At 37.9% G+C, this 20,764-nt stretch overlaps 1 protein-coding gene across 1 annotated transcript in view; it reads right to left on the reverse strand.

The window, feature by feature from the left end:
• The window catches only part of COL19A1 (collagen type XIX alpha 1 chain), a 198,961-nt gene that overhangs the window by 113,447 nt on the left and 64,750 nt on the right, over nucleotides 1–20,764 (reverse strand). Inside the window, exons 10-11 of the mRNA XM_086461493.1 lie at nucleotides 16,671–16,724; nucleotides 11,406–11,450 (exon numbers count right to left, since the gene is read on the reverse strand). Of these exons, the coding sequence (XP_086317619.1) occupies nucleotides 11,406–11,450; nucleotides 16,671–16,724 (99 nt within the window). The remainder of the gene's footprint in view (nucleotides 1–11,405; nucleotides 11,451–16,670; nucleotides 16,725–20,764) is intronic.

Genomic DNA, 20,764 nt, shown 5'->3' on the forward strand with positions numbered 1-20,764 from the left:
TGGGCTATTTCCAGGCCTCTCTCTAATCCAACTGAGGTCACATTTAGTTTGGAAATTAATTCTATTCTGGTATTTCTTATCTTTTGACTCATCAATCATCTTTTTTAAATTCAGTCTGTTCAGATTAATAGATGGTAAACAACAAAAATCATCTGTCATAGTGAATTTTAAGGCCTTTCACCAAAGATCATCTGTGGAGTCAGAAGACAGAATATTTTAATTCATAGCAGAAAGCTTTATCACTTGATAGCTGCAGCTGAGGATGACCCCTCTATTCTGGTGAACCAAAAGTATAGGCTGAGCATGGGACACCTTCCACTCATACAGAATAGAAACAATTCACTAGCCAAGCTGATGAAAATCAAGGATACCAGAAATTATGTATTCTACTTTTGACTCTGAAAAGGAGTAAGATTTACTTCTTACAGGTAACACCCAGACCACATACCTTCTGGAAGGCAGTGCAGTCAAATGGAAGAGCTAGGGCATCCTAGAAATCTTATTTTATTCCCACAGTAGTACTGATGTACCCCACTCTGATTTCTGAATTACTCTCAGTCTCTTTCATCTCTCTGAGAAATCATATACATATGCCACCCATTCTTGTTTTCCCCAAGTAGCCTACTCAAAGTCCATATCCATCTCTACCCTCTCTCCTGTACACAGGTGCCCTGACCCAAGCCCCAGCATTCACCTCACTGGTGCTACACAACCCTCAGAGTTGTTAAATGGAAACTGGGGCCTCAACATGTCTATGTAGAGAGGATGATGGTGTGCTCTCTGCCACTCACTATCAGTGGAGATTTCTTTGCTCCTCCAGAATATTTTCGCAGATGTTAAATGTGCAGCACTCCTTATAGATAAAAATTGTTACATTAATTTTAAGTTAATTACCATTTATCAAAATTACTGTTCAAAAGGTTTACAGCCTTAGCTGTTTCCAAATTAGTACATCTTCCCTAGGCATCCATAGCTGTAACGGTACCCAGTCACCCATCTCCAGATACATCTTCACAAGAATCTCCAAGGTGGCATAGAAGTAACTGTTGCTGGAAGAAGTACATCCAAATGACCTGGCACTCTGCTTATGCTATTAAACCTTATGTCCCAACAGAGTGCCCACTAATGAAGCTGCAATGCTTCTGATACCCCAGATAGCTCATTCAGAACAGGCTTGGCTGTTTCTGCAGCCAAGAGCTCCACATCTGGGCCTACCATGCAAGAGGCTTCCTAAGTTGTGCGAGCAATTGTAAGTTGGAGAGCTTTGTGGACTGAAGTCATACTCAATATGTGCAAATGGCCATTTTCAGAGTTTAAGATTACACCAAATCTTGGTGGAGAGAAGTTAAACTGAAAAAGATACATTTCTAATGCCGAAAAAAAAACCCCCATGCACCTGTCAAATACTATATTTCTAATCCCAGGCATAAAGAGCTGGAGAGTTCACACTAGCATTTAGTATTGGCAAAATCACTTCTCCATTAATCTTGTTCTCAGCAAGACATGAATTATTTACATTCAAACCTCATAAAAAACATTTTGAGGTACATTACTAAATCTGGTGATGATGCCAAACTATACAGGATAAAACAGATGAGAATGAACTGCGATGAACAATACAGGCATGATGAGGCAAAATGCCATGGCAAAAGAACAAATGAAGGTCAGTGTAGGTATATTTGAAATTATGAAGACAGTAAAATTCTTATGTCCCATATGTAGCCATAACATCTGTGAACACAATCACAGCTTTCTAAATGCAATGACTGGTAACGGTCAGTTCATAAAGATCAAGATCTTGAGGCCACACTTAAAGCTAAAGAGAGGGTAAAAAAGGAAGTTCCCTGTGAGGGGATGTTAGGAAGGCACAGAAAATGAAACAAAGAATTTAACTGTGATATTACATACACTGAAGTTGTTGCCTCTGCACTGCAACAGAACTCAAAACCATCCGGAGGCAGCTGGTAAGGACAATCAAATACAGAACAGTTTTAATTGTAGGAGGTACTAAGTAAGCTGGTATTCTTCAATTTGGAAGAGCCAGCTTAGGAATGCATGATAGATGCTTATCGATTCTTGATTGATACTGAAAAGGAGAACAAGAACCTTCCAACAGAAGTAGGGGACACCAAATTAAACTAAGAGGAAGCAGGTTCCAAATAAACAAAAGGAAGTGGTTTTTAAAACGGCATAATTCCTCACCACAGGATATTGCAGATGCTCAAAGTTTACATGAATTCAAGGGAAAACTGCACTCACTGATGGGAGAGAAGTCCATTGAAGGCTACTAAATTCACTGAAAACACATCTGGCCAAGATCACAGTCTCAAATAATTGGAGGCTGGAAGAGTACATGGGGAGCAGCACTGTAGTTGCTTACTTTGTCCTTACGCTTTTCCCTGGGCACCACTTCTGGCTATCATTAGAGGCAGGATGCTGAGCCTGATGAACCTTTAATCTGACTAAATGGGTATGTGTGAGTAAATCAAACAGTGATACAGCTTAGGACCTCGAACTTGGTCATCTGCATCATTTAATTGATAGACCCCAGATGTGAAGGTCTCTTGAAGATATTCCAATGAGTCTAATTAGCATTTCCCATATAATTCCCAGGCACAGCTCAGAAGTTAGCATAGGCTAGGGACTATTCCCAACAGGCAGTTTTGATTAAGTCTGTTTCAAAGGGCAAGAAGAGCATGAACAGTATGAAGATGGCCAAATCAAGCCAAATACCACAGAACTACAGGATAAGCCCTGGTAATGTTTAGTTTATTAGGATGAATGCCAGAGTGACTGCTTTTAATACAGGTAGAGACTTCCTGTAGAATTAATATTATGCTTTTCCTTTTCCCCAAGAATACCTGTGTACAGGTGTCTCTGTGACCATATATGATCTGCCTGGTAATAAAATAATATTAAAAAAAAAATCCGTCAAATAAAAACACTTGCATGCCTATTCATTGAGATGGATGGCTGTCTTGTAAACAACATTTAACCTCTCATATGACTTCATGAAAAAAATTCTGAAATGCTACCCACAGTATCAGAGCAGAACAATCATATAAGCGAAGCAAAGAAAAACATTCCCCCCAACACCAAAGTTTAAAAGGTGTAAATAGGTGACTAAATAGTTACAAGATGAGAAGAGAAAACTCTAATACTTCCTTATATAACATTTGGAGACATGTATGAAAGAAATCAGTTCACGTTTACATCCAGCTGGTAAAGCACCCAGTCTTGACTGCATCTTCCCCCCACCCCAATAAAATATCTGTATTGGTGGTTAGCAAAGGTAAGGATGCACATTTTCAGCACAGTGGCACTGGCTCCACCATCCAAACAAACTAGGGAACTGGCCCCTTAGTCTATAATGCAAAAATTCACGTTCTTCTATGACTCCAAAAAACATTCAGACTAACATGTCTGTATACGCAGTGATCACAGTTATATCAAGATATGCAGCTCACTAAATTTACTCCTTCAATCTTTTGTTCAGACTGAAGCATTTCTAGCAGAATCTACAACTGACAAATAGAAGCGCTGTACTAATACACAGGAGGGTTACAAAGTACTTATCTTAATCATAATTTTTTAGTATTTTTAATTATAGACCTTTGAGGTTTATGACTGCCTTCTATCCATGAGTAATAGCTTCTATTTTTCAAGTAGGTTGGAAGCTTCCCCAGTACATGAGTTGTCTTATGTGGACTGGTTTCATCACTGAGATTTATGGTACAGGCACCAAATATTAGGAAGACTAAATAATGACTGACTTCAACTAGCACCTTAAAAAGGAAAGGTGGAAAGGAAAGAAAAGAAAGGACTTGCCAGTACTAGGTTAATGGTTGGACTAGATGATCTTAAAGGTCTTTTCAAACTTAAACAATTCTATGGTGATTCATTCTTCATTTACTTACACCTATTTAAGAAAAGCATACCTAAGACTGTGAAATAAAAGGCTACACCTGGGGACACACCGAAGGTTCATAGCCTTCCATATTCTGAATGGATGGAAGATAGAAGAGTTATTTTATTAGGTGTGATAGGATGAAGTAGAAAACATTGAACATCCAGGAAATCACCTTGACATTACATCTATTAGGAATTTTCTTCTAAAGGAAATAGAGGAAGCCCTGTTTCCTGGGATAATTCAAATTGTACTTCACAAAACAGTAAATATATACAAAGAACATCCTGAGTTTAGAAGAAAATGAAGCAGATGACAATTTTTTCTACATTTAGGCTGGACAAGCCCCAGACTCTTCCTCTCTTCTCACATGTACACACACGCAAAACCACAATCAAAACATAGAAAAGTAAAGATAAAAGGATAAAATTTTGGAATAATGAATGAATATCATTATGGATGTACTCTCAAAGTTTTGCTTTGTCAAATACATGTAATTTTTCTATTTATATCATTTCACTGAGAAGTATCAATCAAAAAATTACAGTAAAATAGTAACTTTACCAAAGATCAGGTGTTTACAAGTTCTTATCACAGCACGTATACTGCTACATAGCTCAGCTCCAACGACAACCAGTTTTAAAATCCTCTATTTCAAGTGAGATGGGAAGGGATTATGCTTTATAAAGGAAAGCAACCAGCCAAGGAAATCTGCAAATGAAGAGTCCCTTTCCAGAGCACGGCCATCTCTATCACTCATATCTTCTGGCATACCAACTCATACTGTGATTTAGTCTATATAACAGCACACCTTATCTACCTCTCTGAGTTGAAACAGAAATGGGGATTTTAAAACAGTATTCTGAAGCAGCCAACCAAGGCAAGGAATTTAGGTTTCCCAGCTCTCTGAAATCACTGTTATCTATCGATGACAATCCAGTCATCTTTGCTTAGCTATAATTAACATGTAAATGTGTTGGCTTTTCTGTCACCAGTATTCCAAAGAAAAATGCTGTCAAATTGCAATGAAATTTATATGGTGTTCAGGTTCCATGTGTCCCATGAAAATGAATTCTCAGTGTTCTAGCTCAATTGCAGAAAGAACCGTACCCACGAAGTATACTATGGCAAATACATATTCTAACCAAGAAAGCAGACAAGATGACAGAAAAATGTGAACCTCGGTGAACAGTACTAGCTGGAATAACCAAAGGAAGCAAGAGACAGGAGATAAAACAGAATGAACTACAGATTTAACAAAGGAAAAACTTATATTACACGTTATTTATCTGATCAACTAACAGGCTTTGAGCCAGTTCCAGCTCCCAAGTGATGCACATACTTCAAGTATCAAAATGAATAATAATAAATAAGATTTCAACCTCTGTAGGTTTCAAGGTCTCACACTTGACTTAGAGCCGATTTCTTGGTTAAGCTCATAACAGCTGCCAATCTCAAAACATTCTATGTGCCCACGTGTCTGAACTGAAGCACTTAGACATCTTGCCTCAGCAAGTTAAGAAGCTACAAATTACAGTGTAGTAGATGACTGCTGAAGAGACAAGGATTACCTAAGAGACAGACAAAACATTTATAATTAGGTATTGAGATTTCTGAAATTATTTTTTTTTAAATTGCTAATTACAGTGTATAACCAAATAATTAATCTCCTCCCAACGGCTGCATTTAAGCAATTCAAACAAACTGGTGCTTGGGCTAAGATTCTGCCCTTTGTTTTTATTTAGTGGATTTTGTGTTTCTCCATTTAGAGTAAACTGACAGGCATTAAATGATGCACCAAATTTTGTGGCATAGCTTTAAGCATATGTTTAAAGAAAACCTGTTGCTTCTAACTTTTTTTGGTAGAATGGAGGCCCATTTTGTGGACCTTTTTATTATCAGGGTTTCCCCTGGCTTTAAAACCTGTTATTTTGGGGATTCTGTGCTCTTTGTTCCAACTTGGAGGCTTGTGACGTGCTTGAAGCAGGAACACGTGTAACTTCACCGCACTGCAATTTCTGTAAGGCTCAAATTCTCGTTGGTGCATTATACAACAATTCTCTGCATGTAATCCTCTGTATCCACCTATTCTATATTTTATTCCTTTTTTACCATTTTGTATTTATAGTATTTCCCAGACGTATCAAAACCCAGATTAGAGATCTCTCATTGTAAGAACACTCAGAAACTCTGTCTACAAGCTGATCATAAAGGAAGGTTTTCTTTTATGTGTCATTGATTTCAGTGCCTGGCTCCTCTTCATATTCTGAATTGTCAAAGGCAGACACTGATTTTATTTTTCAGAAAGTAATTGCTTTACGTTGGGACACTGGAATAAAGCAGTTTTAAAAGAAAAAAAAGGGAAGAAGAAAACAGCAATACATAGAAGGCTGTAAAAACGAAACAAGAGGATTCACCTTGTAAATAAAACCACATTTAGAAGATGCAGGGACAGAACTTCAACTATGGGAATTGCCCCAGCTCAGATGAATGGAGCTATGATCAGACAACCCAACAGCTGCATGGCAATTTCCATACTAACAAATTTTAAGAGTCTCCTTTTTTTTTTTTTTTTTTGATACTTAACACATTTTGAAGACACCTTTAGGTTTCATCTATCTTGAACAATTTATTTTGCAATTATTTGTAGTAGAAAATAAACTGTTTCATAGGGTTTCAGCAAACCTAAGCTAAAAACATCCCAGAGAATGCATACACACCCATCATCCAAAGAACCATGTACAATGCTACCCAAATAAGCGATCCATGACACCTTCTATGAAGATGACGGCATCAGCCGAGGGGTCATAGATATTTAAGCAAGGGCACTGGTCATCCCCAGATGTGATGCTTTAAAACAAGAGTGTCTGACTGTATATACACATCTTTAAAAAATCTGCCTATAATATATACTGGTGAACAATATTAGTCTGTACTGTAAATGAAACATACATTCACATCCCACCTCCACAAATATTTAAAAAAAAAATAACCAAACCAACCCAAAACCAACAAAGAACCAAACAACAAAAAACTCCAACCGAACTATTGTCACTTTCTATTGTTCTCCTTGTTTTATGTGGATCTATAATGTGAACACATGTGCTGAATCAGAAAAATAGCACATTCATGTTCACTATTCATAAAATCATAGGATAATTGAGGCTGGACGTGACCTCAGGAGGTCTCTAGTTCAACTTCCTGCTCAAAGCAGGGTTCAGCTATGGGGTCATGACTGGTTGCTCAGCGCTGGTCTTGAAAACCTCAAGGAGAAGAGGCTGCACAACCACTTTGGACAACCTGTTACAGAGCTTTACTGTCCTATCACAGAGAAGTATTAAGTGGGCATTAAAAACAAATGAAGTTATACGTTGAAACTGTCTTGCTGTTCTCTGTGCTTCTCCAATTAGAAATCAGTGTGATACTTCGCATAATTTTGATGCTACTAACAGAAAATGGTGAAATCATTCAAGATGATCTGATCTCCTGTATTTTCCTAAAGCAGGCCTTCCTTTAATTTATTCCCTCTTCTGTAACCAGGACAAAAAGTGCAGACCACTGGAAGAGGAAATTACTTCCATAATACACAACAGTGTTAAAACTAAAAGCCCTTTCTTAATGTTTTCACAGCGTCTTTCCTGCTGCACTTTCAGTCTGTTGCTTTGCTTGCACTGTGGACACAGCAAATGTTTCATTCGCTTCCACAGCAGTGCTATGTATTTGAAGACTGTTTACATATTTCTTTTCAGCTGACTGTACACTAAGCAATCTTCTTACACACAGTCCTGCCTCAAAGGTTATGTGTTCCTGAGCACCAGTCATTCTCAGCATTCTCCTTTCGAAATCCTTTACATTGAAGCCTTACCAATATCAAATAACAAAGGACTATTTAATTAGCATTGCAGACAATATTCCGCTTTAAAACATCTTAGTAAGAGTCTTTCATTTGCAACTGCCTGACTTCATTTACCTTTGTTCAGCTTCTGTTCCAAATAATCCTCAATTTTAATTTCTGAGTAGATACTACGTGACTGCGTTTTTTGCAGCTTAGATTTAGACTTCCCTACAGGTAGTTCCTTGCACTTGTTCCTTCTGTATTGGATCCTGTTTTTTCCAGGCTACGTATCGGATTTGCCAAGAAATTCTGGATTTTAAAGCTTCTAGTTATTACCAGTTCCTCTTGACTTCCTACCATCATAAACTGTAATACTCATACTTTCTATCCCATACTGTATAATTACAATTCTGAGCAGTATTAGAACAAGGAAGGATCCACATGATACAGTCTGACTTCCTGGCAGCAAACCAATTAAAATGCTCTCAGCATATACTTTCTCAGACATGCTATAGAAGGATAGACCAATGTTTCTGTGACACTGATGAGGCTTCATATAAGACAATGTTATTATCTAAGTTACACAAATAAAATAGAATACAAATGAGAATTAAAACAAATTTACAGTGAGAGTACATTTCCCATGGAGGAAAAACTTGCAGCATAACGCCGGCACATAGCCTGTAGTTTCCCTTACCACTACTGGCTTCTGTAAGAGAGAACCAAGTTCAACCAAGACCAAAACAAGAAGGAAGGCAGAACAAGACTTCTGGATTCCTCAAGGAGAATCAAGTGTGGCAAGGAAACCTTTAAACAGCTTAAAAGAATCTCTCTCAATAGTTTAAATTATAGATGCCTCCTGTACCTTTAATTTGCATATGATCACTCACTTTCACCTCAGTTGCCTGCGTCTCCCTGATGTCCCCAGAGCTTGCTCTTCTAAAGCAGAATGTAGTACAATAAAACCCAAAGTCAATTAGTTTCATTTGGTGAACTGGGAGGTATAAGGCTGAGGTGGCCTCAAGTATTCAATCCTATGGAATTATATGGTCATGAAAACAAAAATATGGGATTGTTCATTTTAATGTACTTCAGCAGAGAGCTTGCAATGGCAAATATCCCATGTTTAGGCTGGGATCTCTCTCACTCTAGCTGACAGGCAAAACTGTTTCTCACTCCAGGTGACACGAGAAACAGAGTGTGCAAACACTGTTTTGTTCATTAATATGCAAGATATGGCAGAGGTATTTTACTAGAAAAAACTAATTTTAAGTCCCAGGCTTTTTAAGTGTGTTAGTTATGCACAAATCAGTAGAACTATTTTATTTTGAGATGCTACATTAAAATGAAAAGGTGTCAATACATTTTTAATACTGGAGTTCGGTAACTGGAAACTCAGCATTGTTGTTCTTCAGTCATTATTTGAATTAAGGCTAAATTGAATAACTGCTAATGCCCAGGGTGAGACTTACTTCCCATTATCTTAAAACACACTCTTCCTTCACAACTCACTATGTGTATCTTCTGATGAGATTGTCCCAAATTATTTTTGAGTAATCACTAGTAAGTAAAGATACTTCCAGTCATAAGTTTCCTTTTATTTGAAGGATAGCTGAATACATTCCTAATAGTTACACTGGAAATACTTTTAAATGGGATCTTTTAACCAACTTCTGAAGTTACAAGACAAAAAGAAAATGTCTAAATGTGCTGACTCACTTTCCATATAAGAAAAATGTGACTACCAGTGATTTGGTCATTTTATCTTTGTCTTAAAATAAGGAAAATCAAGCAAAGAGAGTGGCAGCAACAGCTGGAACAACGTGCCTGTGTCCAAACACAATTTATTCATAAAACTTGAGGAAAGCACAGCACAGCTGCAAAGCAATTATGAGGAAAAAAATGAAAAGGAAAAAAGAAAAAAAAAAAAAGAAAAAATCCACAAGCCCTTCAGAACTGATGAATAACAATGCCACTAAGGAAATAAGATCCGTTGGTGGAGTTAGAAACACTCAAGCTTAACAAGTACTTATTTTTAGAGGCTGAATCTTCACACTATAAACATTAGTTTCTATGGATACTGGTTTTTACTTCTGATACTTCTTCCTTCCTGGTTACTGGAATACTTCCTCCTAAAAAAACCTCCACAATTTTAAATCTGCTTAAATTCTGTTAATCCATAACATGCTTTCTTTAAAATATGAACACTAGAAAACTTGGCTGACACTTCGAAAGAGATATGGTGGGTGAGTGAATATACCCATGTCCAAAGCAGCCTAACTCACAAATGTATTGCACATTTTTACATTCAGAAGCTGACACCTACTCTCCATTTTCTTCAGTCTGAATATTGCCAGAATAGCAGCATCTGCCATTCTTCATTCTTATGAGACATAAATTCAGCAGAAATGCTTTTCTGCAGCTTTTTCAGAGAGTGAGCTGAAGAACAGAGAAACTATCTATGATCCAAGAAAAGACTCTTAATTCAGGTTGCGTAATTCAGATCAGCCAAATCTAGTGAAACAGCAGTAACCAGCCAGTAACATGGTTAGGAGCTGAAGTTTCAACAATGAACTATCACCATTGTGATTTCTATTAGGCAAGCTAAAAACAGGCTCTTCCTTGTACTTGTCCTTCAACACAGACTTGCCTTTGATGACCTGTGAAGACCTACTTGTCTGAAGCCACACAAGATTAGGTGGCATTGTCTAGAGTGACCCATGCTGCCGTTCTGTCAGCCAAGGCAGACTTCCACAGGGCCAGTTTAGTTCCCATTTTAATGCACAAGCTTTTGAACTAATTCTGGCCGCTGCAAAGCATCTGCAATTAGGAAAAATTGCTTTGAGCTCAATTTCTGATACCCACTGGTAAAGAACAAGGAAAAGCTTCTCCTGGAATTTACACTCAGAAATGTTTTATGGCTGTCAGAAGACGAAGAATGTCCTTAGGGCAACACACCTGTCCATCAGGAAAAGGGGCTGAACTTCCAGTCTGAGGAGGAGACAAATGCACCCCCATTTAGCTTGGCCACTGGCAGTCAAGTCAATTCGCTCTGAGTCACATGCATTCAGGGGACAAAACTCATGTTAACTACTGCGTAGGTAGATGGAAGTATATAAATTAAAATCAGCCTTTTAAAAATTGTGATCAGTTATGCTGCAGCAAATGTTAAATTTTGCTACTGCAGTAAAATTATGTTCTTAGGGAAAAAAGTGTGTAGAACATCTGGTAATTAAAATTAATACAATACATTTCTATAAGAGTACATTTGTAATGTATAACAGCAATAATTAAGTACTATAAATACCTACACATCATCTCATCATACATTTCATACTGTATAAACAAACATTTACTAGTTACCAGAGAAATAAGACAGCAGTAAACACTACTGGAGTCCAGTGGGTTATGGTTCTGTTGGACTTCACTATTAAATCTTTCCTATAAAAAATCCTTTTTCTAAAAGAAGCGTTGATGATAGTGATTAACACACATAAAAACCTCCTTGTTCTTAAGCATTTCAGGAATAATTTACATAGCAAAAAAAATAAGAATTTTATTCATGAAAGAGTTAAGGAAGACTTTCAGAACAAAGCTCTACTGGTTGGCCATGTATCAAACTGTTAAACTGGAAAAATATATAACATGGACGGAACACCTTACCTTTTCACCTTCTTCACCTTTACTACCTGCCAAGCCACGTTCACCCTGGAACACAAAACAAGAAAATAAAACACTCAAACATAAACATTCTTCAAATAATTCCATCCTTTAAAATAGTTTTATTGCACTGAATTTTTATTATGGGGTCAGACAGATTATGACAGAAGTCGTCATTTGGATACTTATTGTCTCTCATTCAAAAAGATGTGAAACACCTACAAAAAGATGGCACTGCTTTCCACAGTTTTGTCAATTAACAGTAGTCAATCATTTTTCCATTCACCCTGAGGGATCTTCTTGGCTTTAAAAATGCTGAACTATTCATTGATGCTAAACCCACTCATTACAATCCTGCTATTCTTCTGCAGAACCTGTTTTAATACATTTATTCCTATTAATACCTTCACTGTAATTTTTAAATATGACTAGTCATCTCTGAAGGCCTCCAAAACACAGAACAATTGAGAAAAATATACAGATACAACTGACTGAAAGAAAACTCATTTCTTTCACTTTGAAAACCACATCCAACTACCCAAGTATCAAAAAAAAAAAAAATCAAACTAAAACCAAAAACCAGAAGGGATGAGTTTTGAAACACTAATTCAAGTTCTGCTTATTTCCACAGACTGAATTCTTTATTTGATGATCTTTCAATAAAGGCCTGTTATAATGCTCCTCCAGCTCCAATTTGATAACTTTCAGATCAGAAAAAGACCTTAATGAACAATCTTACTATGTTAATGTCTTTGTCAAAAAATCTGCAGCCTGGCTATATTATAACAAGAATAACACCTGCTTTAGACCTTTATTAACATATACTTGTGCGTTTTGTGAGACATACAGCAAACATACAGCCAAAATTATATACCTGTAACACAAAAACTACCTAATAAAAAAACCCCAAACGTCCTCTTTCTCCCCCAAAGTCATCTAGCAGGAGATGGTTTGCATGTCTTTGCCTGTCTCTAGAATTCAGTCTCACTGCCTCAGTACAATTCATACGATTTTACAGGTCTGAAGATGAAAAAAATGGAAAAATTTCAAAGTAAAGTATATATAGTTTTCTAAACTACTTTCAAAAAATTATAATGAGCAATATCTAAACATTCTTTCGCCCTTCAGAGAGTGTCATTTCCTTATATAGAAGTCTAAGGTTTAACTCAGGTTATCTAGAACAGTAGGCTACAACTTGCAACATTTCTAGCAGCATTTTGTCAAATCTTTCAACTGATATAGCTTCACATAATACACATCTGGGAATTAAATTCAAAGCTTTGAAGATGTGCAGGTGTATAGACTATCAAATAGCTCTGGACTTTTCATCAACCACCTACAGTGGCTGCTTTTCGTTTGTTTGTTTTGGCTAGGGTGGCTCACGCTATCAACAGCTTAGGGGTCAATTTTAGAAGTATGCTCAAGACCAAGCATGCAAAATGGGATCTAGTGAAATAACCTTCCACATGTCCTCACCTAAAAATGAGTACTTAATTATTGAAATAATTTCTGAATGTATGTAACTTCTGTTCTGCTCATCTAGTTTCCCTTTCTCATAAAAGGTTAGACCAGATGGTCTTTCAAGTTCCTTTCTAACCTGGGTTGTTCCATGATTCCCATTCTTTTCCAATTCGTGGACATACAACACAGCTAACACTTACTCACTTTTGACAAATTCGTAGAAGTGTTTTCTTCATTTAGCTTTCCCATTTGTGACACTGCGTATCCTGTCTTTACTCAATTCCCAATTCATTATATAATAATTATTCTTAGCTAGAGTCAAAATGTCTGTGGTTGTAGCTTGTGTCCATTGCCTCTTGTCCTTTTACTGTACACCTCTGATAAGAGTCTGGCTCTGGCCTCTCCACACCCTCCCAATACTTACAGACAGCAATGAGTCTGCACACAACCCTCCCCCTTACCAAATCACCTTAAGGCTGAACAAACCCAGCTCCCTCAGCCTCCCCTTGTACATCACGGGTTTCAAGCCCCTGATCATCTTGGTGGGCCTCCACTGGGCTTGCCTCAATGAGCTCCTCTCTATCCTCTCCGGGGGAGCTCCAAACCGGACACAGAACTGCAGATTCAGTCTCAGAAGTGCCAATCACTCTTCCTGATCTGCTGACCATGCTCTTGCTAAGGCAGCCCAAGATGTAGTGGGCCTTCTCCACCACAAGGGCACCCAGCAGGACCCCTAAGCCCTTTTCTGTAGAGCTACTTTCCAGCAATTTGGCACCCAGCCTGTACTGTTGCATGAGGCTATTCCTTCTCAGAGGCAGGACCTGATGTTTGCCTCTGCTTAACTTCATGAGTTCTGCATTAGCTCATTTCTCCAGCACGTTGAGGTCCCACTGAATATCATTCTTGCCCTGCCTTCCAGTGCACTGACTACTTCCCCACATTTGGTGACATCCATGAACTTGCTGAGAATCCCATCATCCAGGTTATTAGTAAAGACTCCAAATAATACTGGCATCTGTATCACCCCATGGGGATGAAACTAGTCACCAGGTAGCAGCTGGACTGCATAGCAGTTATTCCACCTTTGAGCCCAACAATCCAATCTTCCACCCACCTTATTGTCTATTTATCCAGTCCGTATCTTACAGATTTTGCTACAATGATATGACTGGAGACTGTCCAAAAGCCTCGCTGAAGTCAGGGTATACAAAATCCACCGCTCTCTCCTAATCCACATAGACAGTCATCAGAGTAGGCAATCAGGTTGGTCAGGCATGATTTGTCCTCAGTAAATCCATACTGGCTGTTCCCAGTCACCTTCTAGTCATTCATGTGTTTAGAAATGCCTTCCAGGAATTGCTGTATAAATTCTGCCAGGGACAGAGGTGAGGCTGATGGGCCTGCAGTTCCCTGGATCCTTCTTGAAGATGAATGTGATGTTTGCCTGCTTCCAATCATCAGAGACTTCCCCTAGTCATCATGATCTGTTGTTAATGACAGAGGGCAGCGTTGCAGTGACATCAGCAAGTTCCCTCAGCACCCGTGGATGCATACTGTTTGGTATCTTGCAAATGTCCAAGTAGGTTAAGTGTTCCTTAACACTCTCTTCCCCTTCAGTGGTCAATGGTTCATTCTCACACACTCTCCTATGAGGCTTAAGTAATCTGGGAGGCCTGAGGACAGCGTCTATTAGTGAAAACCAAGGCAAAAAAGGCATCAGGTACTCTTGGCCTTTTCCATGTCCCCCACCTCATTAAGAAGCCGGTCAGCATTTTCTTCAGCATTGTTTTTGCTATGGATGCACTTAACAGAAGCCCTTCATGCTGCCCTTCAAATCTCTCATTAGTTTCAATCCCAGATGTTTTTTTGGTTTCCTAACTTCATCGCCACATGCTCTGGCAATGTTTCTATATTCCTACTGGGTAGCTCACCCCTCCTTCCACTATTTACTTTCTTTTTGTGTTTGAGCTTAGTCAGGAGCTCCTTGTTCATCCATGCTGGCCTTCTGTCATACTTGCTTAACTCCCTGCACATCAGCATGGACTGTTCTTGGGATTCTAGGAAGCTGTCCTTGAAGATCAACCAGCTGGGCTCCTTAGGCCTGCAGGACAGTCTTGATCACTTCTTGGCCTCCTCTTTGCCAGGCTCAACAAACTTAGCTCCTTGAAACTCTCCTCAAAGGTCTTGTTTTCTAGGCCTCTGAACATACACTAGCTTCCTGCTAGACCCTCTCTAGTTTCTCCACATCTCTTGAAGAAGAAACAAACATCTCAAACATGACATAGTATACCACATGCAGCACCACCAAGCAAAGGAGGGGAAAAACCTTCCCCCAATCTGCCAGCTGCAGTTTTACTAACGTAGTCCAATATGTGGTTCACCTGATTCATAATAGGAGAACGCTGTTAACTCATAATTCAGCCTCATGTCTACCTCCAGGTCCTTTTCAGCAGTGTTGCTGCTGTTTAACCAGTCAGTTCTTTGCCTGTGCCAATGTATGGGGTGATTAACTAATTCCTTCCTTTTTCAGAAATACAGTCTAAGTGTCCAGATATTTTGCATGTATTTGAATTTTAAAAAATTATTTCTAATTAGAGAAAATAAGAAATACAGTCAACAGAATGTGTAGAGAAAAGAAGTTCATGTAATTTCCACTTGACAACATTAAAAATATTACAATATTAGCCACTGGTAAGTTACTTCAAGGAATTTGAATGTTGCAGAAATAGAAATGTGAAAGTTGCAAAATAACACATTTATGACTGATTTTATTCCTCCTTTCTGGGGCAGAATTCTCATATTAAGTTAGGCAAAACATTTAACATAAGCTTTTTCAGAGACAATTACTGAATACTTGTCTTGATACTCACTGCAGGACTGATGATCTGATCTTCAGTGTTTTTAATATGTCTGCAGTACAAGTCAATGAGATCCTGGCTTTGAACATATAAATTGATATAGATTGTGGTAAACATGTAGTGGAACTCAATGCTGTCTACCTCTTCTGCAGAAAATAAGTTTCTTCCTTCCCTTTATGCTACATTACAGGAAGTATCTGCCCTAAGATACACAAATCAGCCCTTTGCATCAAGGTCACGCTGCAGAATACTTTCCCGAAATTTTAATATGAACAAAATAATGGGGGGATTTTGTGTAGTCCATTAATTTGTGGAAGCCGCAGAAATAATTCTTCTACAATTTTCTAAAAGGAATTAGCTGGACAGATGAATGTGACATTAAGATTTGATTCCAAATACTTAAGGTTAAACACCGCTGTAATCAACAGAAAACAAAATCTGACCATGAAGAGAGTCAGGCAACTTTAACAAATATTACCAGCAAGGTCTATAATACAGATGTCTCTTTTTGCAAGTTCTGGCCTTCCTACAATATTCCACCTCTGGAAAGGAGCGAAAGATTGAAATGGAAGAGTGGAAGAAGCAGTGCCATTTATCATCTCATTTGTCTCAGATCACAAGATTCTCAAATTTGAAATTTTTGAATCTTCTCTCTTGTGGCTGGAAAGACCTGCACAGTTCTGAGACTAAGGCAACTGCTTTTAATGTAAAATAATACTGATAGGCAGGTTTGTGCCACTGCACCACAGGCCCTTTCTCTTCTGAAAGAGAAGCTGACAGTAAAGTTCTTCTGTCATATTATACAACTCGGAAACTGGATATGTAATTCAAATACAATTTATGTAGACAGCTGGCAAAAAAGGATATTGAGAGTGAAAATACATTAGATGAGACTTGGGTTTTGGTTTTTTTTTTTTTTTTTTGTTTGGTTGTTTTTTTTTTTTTTTACCTTGGAACCAGTAAGACCAGGTGTGCCAGGAGCACCTACTAAGCCAGCTTCCCCCTGAAACAAAATGTACATAGCCATCATTTCACAGACCTAACTCACGACTGAGCTAAACTAAGAGAAAAAGACATCTGGACATGTATTGCTTCTCATTCATTTTCTACAGAACAGCCAAATTACTTTTTTTATGTCTGTTGACTTGTATTTGGTTAAAACATATTTCACTTTCAAAATACTAGGCAATTAACAATTACAGGTTACCTAATTATGCATCAGATATAGCTGTAGATTGCTTAAGACAATTGGACAACAAAAAAGGTTAGAGAGTGTGGATCATGTGAAAATATTAAGTTTTATTTCAGGCCCTAATTCAGAAAAAAAATACTTCAGAAGACACTTGCATACTACCCAAGTACCTAAAATCCCAGCAAGGGTGCCACAGCTTCCACTCTCTCCCTAATACCCTAGGGGCTTGAGCCCACAGGGATCTACATTTAAATCGCTAGGTCTCACAGGGCGCTGTACCTACAAAGCTGACTGCTGGGTTCTAGACTGCTCAAAGGGGAGTTTCAGATCTTTCCCTCATCTCTAGGGGAGTGCGCAACCTACTCAGCAGGAGGAAATACAAATCTTGATCGTGGGCAACAAGGCAAAGATCTGTTTCTCCTACTTCTAAGTGAGTGTTCTGTATATGTTGTTAAATTACTGCCTCTACCCCATGTTTTACAAGAGCAAAATAAGTCAGCTGTACAGTTGACTGTCACCCCCTGCCCCCAGATGACTTCCTTCTTTCATTTCCCATGAAAATTAAGAAATTGATTTGGGTTTGTAAACTCCATTCAAGAAACCAGGTACTTAAAAGTTATGCTCAGTAACTGAGCGTAAATACAAACAAGCACCTTGTTAATCAAAAATGCTTTTAAAAGGTAATTATCCAAACTGAGTAATGTGGTAAACTTCATCTGCAATATCTCAATAAGGACTAGTTGAGCAAAAGAAAAAAAAAATAAATTCAATAGCTCTGAGTTGAAAGCTACAGACAATTCAGTTCTGCATTTAATATAGGGCTTTTCAATGAAAAAGTATAATTAAAAACCTAGTAATGTCTCATTTAGAATTAAAATGTAAAATATTGCTGTGTTTTCCATTCTTTCTTAGCAAAGCATGTTAAACAACTTTAACATAAGGAAAAACTTTTTCACTGTGAGGGTGACAGAGCACTGGAACAGGCTGCCCAGAGAGGTTGTGGAGTCTCTGGAGATATTCAAAACCTGCCTGGACACGTTCCTGTGTGATCTGCTCTAGGTGGTCCTGCTTTGGCAGGGGGGTTGGACTAGATGATCTTTCAAGGTCCCTTCTAACCCCTAACATTCTGTTATTCTCTGTAATTACAGACCTAGTTGAGAACCAGGCTCTACCACTCAAAGCTATATATACACTTCATTTACAGCTTTGTGAAATATGCCACCATGGAGTACATTAATTTTGGTCTCAACAAATCTAAAGATACTGAGCTAAGTTCTATTAAAAGAATTCATCTATGCTCATATGACTTCATGTGGGAGTTCAGAAGACTTATTAAAGGAATTTAAAATCAAATGCTTTCTCGATTCCATTCATGGGTCTTATGCCCTTGCACACCATCCAATTCAGTTTTCTAGCCAAGCCAAAATTCAGCAACAACAGAAAGTTTTGAAAGTTTGCTCATTTGATTCCAAGCCAAGCAGAAGACAAAAACCTCACAAATGCAAAAAAAAGAACAAAGGAAAAACTCCAATCTCTCTCAACAAACAGAAGAAGCCAATAAAAGAACAATTACTCATCAAAATGATACAAGTAATTAAGCAAATAAATACAAAAACCTCACGATATATAACAATTAAAATACAGATTAAAATAGCTTGTTAAAATGGCATTTTCCTAACTCTAATCATGGCACAGTTTCCAACATCTTCCTTCCAGCTCCCCTCTGTAAAAATAGATGCTAGCATGCTGGGGAAAAATTCTAATTAATCAGCACAAGTAATTCCTAGCCCTTCATTTTCTTCACAATTACAGCTCAAATTCAGAAATATTCTTCATAGTCATTATTATCTGGTAACTATTAGACTATTTCATCTTCCCTGCTATATTGAATCACTGAAAATTAGAAAAAAACCCAACACATTGACTGTTTTATTGTGGAGACAAGCCATAGATGTTTTGCCTTGCAATGTTTAATCAATGCTCTACAAACGATCATCCCTTCAACACAACAACACAAAAATAACCTCCTACATCAATATCAATTCTTATTAAATCTGAAATGATTAATGTTGTGGTTGCTTTAACTATTTTGGAAACATGCAGTGTATTTATAAACATGGTTCTTAGTATATTTATCATTTATTGATTTTTTAGTTTGTAATTGCACTGCACATCCTATAGACATTCAGTTTATATCTAAAGGTTATCAAGATAGAGTAAAATGCTTACTCTAGACAGAGTATCTGTGTACTTAGCAACTTAGAAGGCATTCACATTAATTTTTATACCTTGACTTCCACATTTAGCTATTTCACCCCCTAAATAAGAGACCTTCACACTAAAACAGATTAAAAAAAAAGAAAAGGAGAGGCTATCTTATCATACAAGTAAGTGCATTGGTTCATTGGTTACTTCTACCACCAAACAATATCTGATCGCTAAAAAACCCCAACTTATATTAATCTCTTGGAATGTGTTTTGCTATTGGGAACATTTCAGGCATTAACATGATTTACAATGGCAAACGTGTGAGATTCTCTTCAAGGCTGGGAAAGAGAAACAATTACTGTAAAATACTTTAAGCATTTTGCATATATGATTCTGCAAAATTAAAAAAAAAAACACAAACCAAACAAAAACCAAACCAAACAACAAAACCACCAAGAAGCAGTCAGATGCTTCTCCATCCTCAATATGTAAACCAAACATTTTTCCTTTTGTTTTTAAATTTACTGTGGCGCTGCCAGAAGCTTGATTTACAGAATAGACTTGGTACTCCAGCGTTACTAGCAAGGAAACTCTTCTTAATAGAAGCAAAATCAGTGTGGTCAAACACTACTTACTGTTTTGATAATTTATGGATATGTGCCTTCCATTACCCTGAGTATGCCAGACCCCTGGAATAATCTAATAGCCCAGTGTTTTAAAATGAGGACACCTATTTTTAGCATTGCAGAAATGGAGCGGAATGTTCAATGACATACTGTCAGAGGGCTCACGCAGCATCCTCCCCTGTGGAGCACATACTGAGCCAGTACAGAGCCACCAGTGGGGGCAGAGCTTCACCTTTACTGAATAAAAATCTCACACCAGTTATAATCCATTGTATGACACCTTCCTTAGCCTACTGGAATATTTCCTTGTTTCTTTGAACAGGCTCCTGTTAATGGTTAGGACCACCTGATAGAATATTAATTATATAAAAATATATTCACCTGACACTTATTAAGACTTGCCCCATGAATCTCCTGGATTAGTCATGTCAGGAAGTTTCTGCTAAGCATTCTGATGTTTTGGTTTCACTTCATCTACTGATCTTTTTGTTCCCACTTGATTACTGCTGAACTACCAGTACTCAGCACTTGCTGAGTACTTGCTCAGTGCTATCGTTGATGGAAATTTGACTCATGTGAGCAAGCATAAGATCCTCCCATAAAATAACCTGATGAAGAAGAGCTTGTGACAGGCAAATAGTTCATTTCCTTTGCTCCGTCCTGCTTCCACAGCAGCCCCAGCAGAGCAGGTACACCATGATTTGGCCAAGGAAGTGAGGGCTGGTCAGAGGACTCTTGCAACCTAGTGATCAGAGCTTCTGTGACTTTTTTATGCAGTTGTTCAAGAGAAAGGCAAATGGAAGCAGCCCTACTGTTCTCATTTGCATCTCATAACATAATCTGAGTTCAGGAGGCAGCATTTTTTCCTCATTCCCAGCCCTTCCCGATACGCATCTTTGGGACAAATCTGACTTGTCTATCCATTCAGGCAACTAGAAATTAACACACTCCAAATTAAACAACACTTGAAAATTTAGGTTTTGGTGCTTTGCATGAAAACTAAAGAATTGGTAGCCA

Source organism: Leptosomus discolor, chromosome 2 (genome assembly GCF_034619465.1).
Source record: "Leptosomus discolor isolate bLepDis1 chromosome 2, bLepDis1.hap2, whole genome shotgun sequence".
NCBI lineage: Eukaryota > Metazoa > Chordata > Aves > Leptosomiformes > Leptosomidae > Leptosomus > Leptosomus discolor.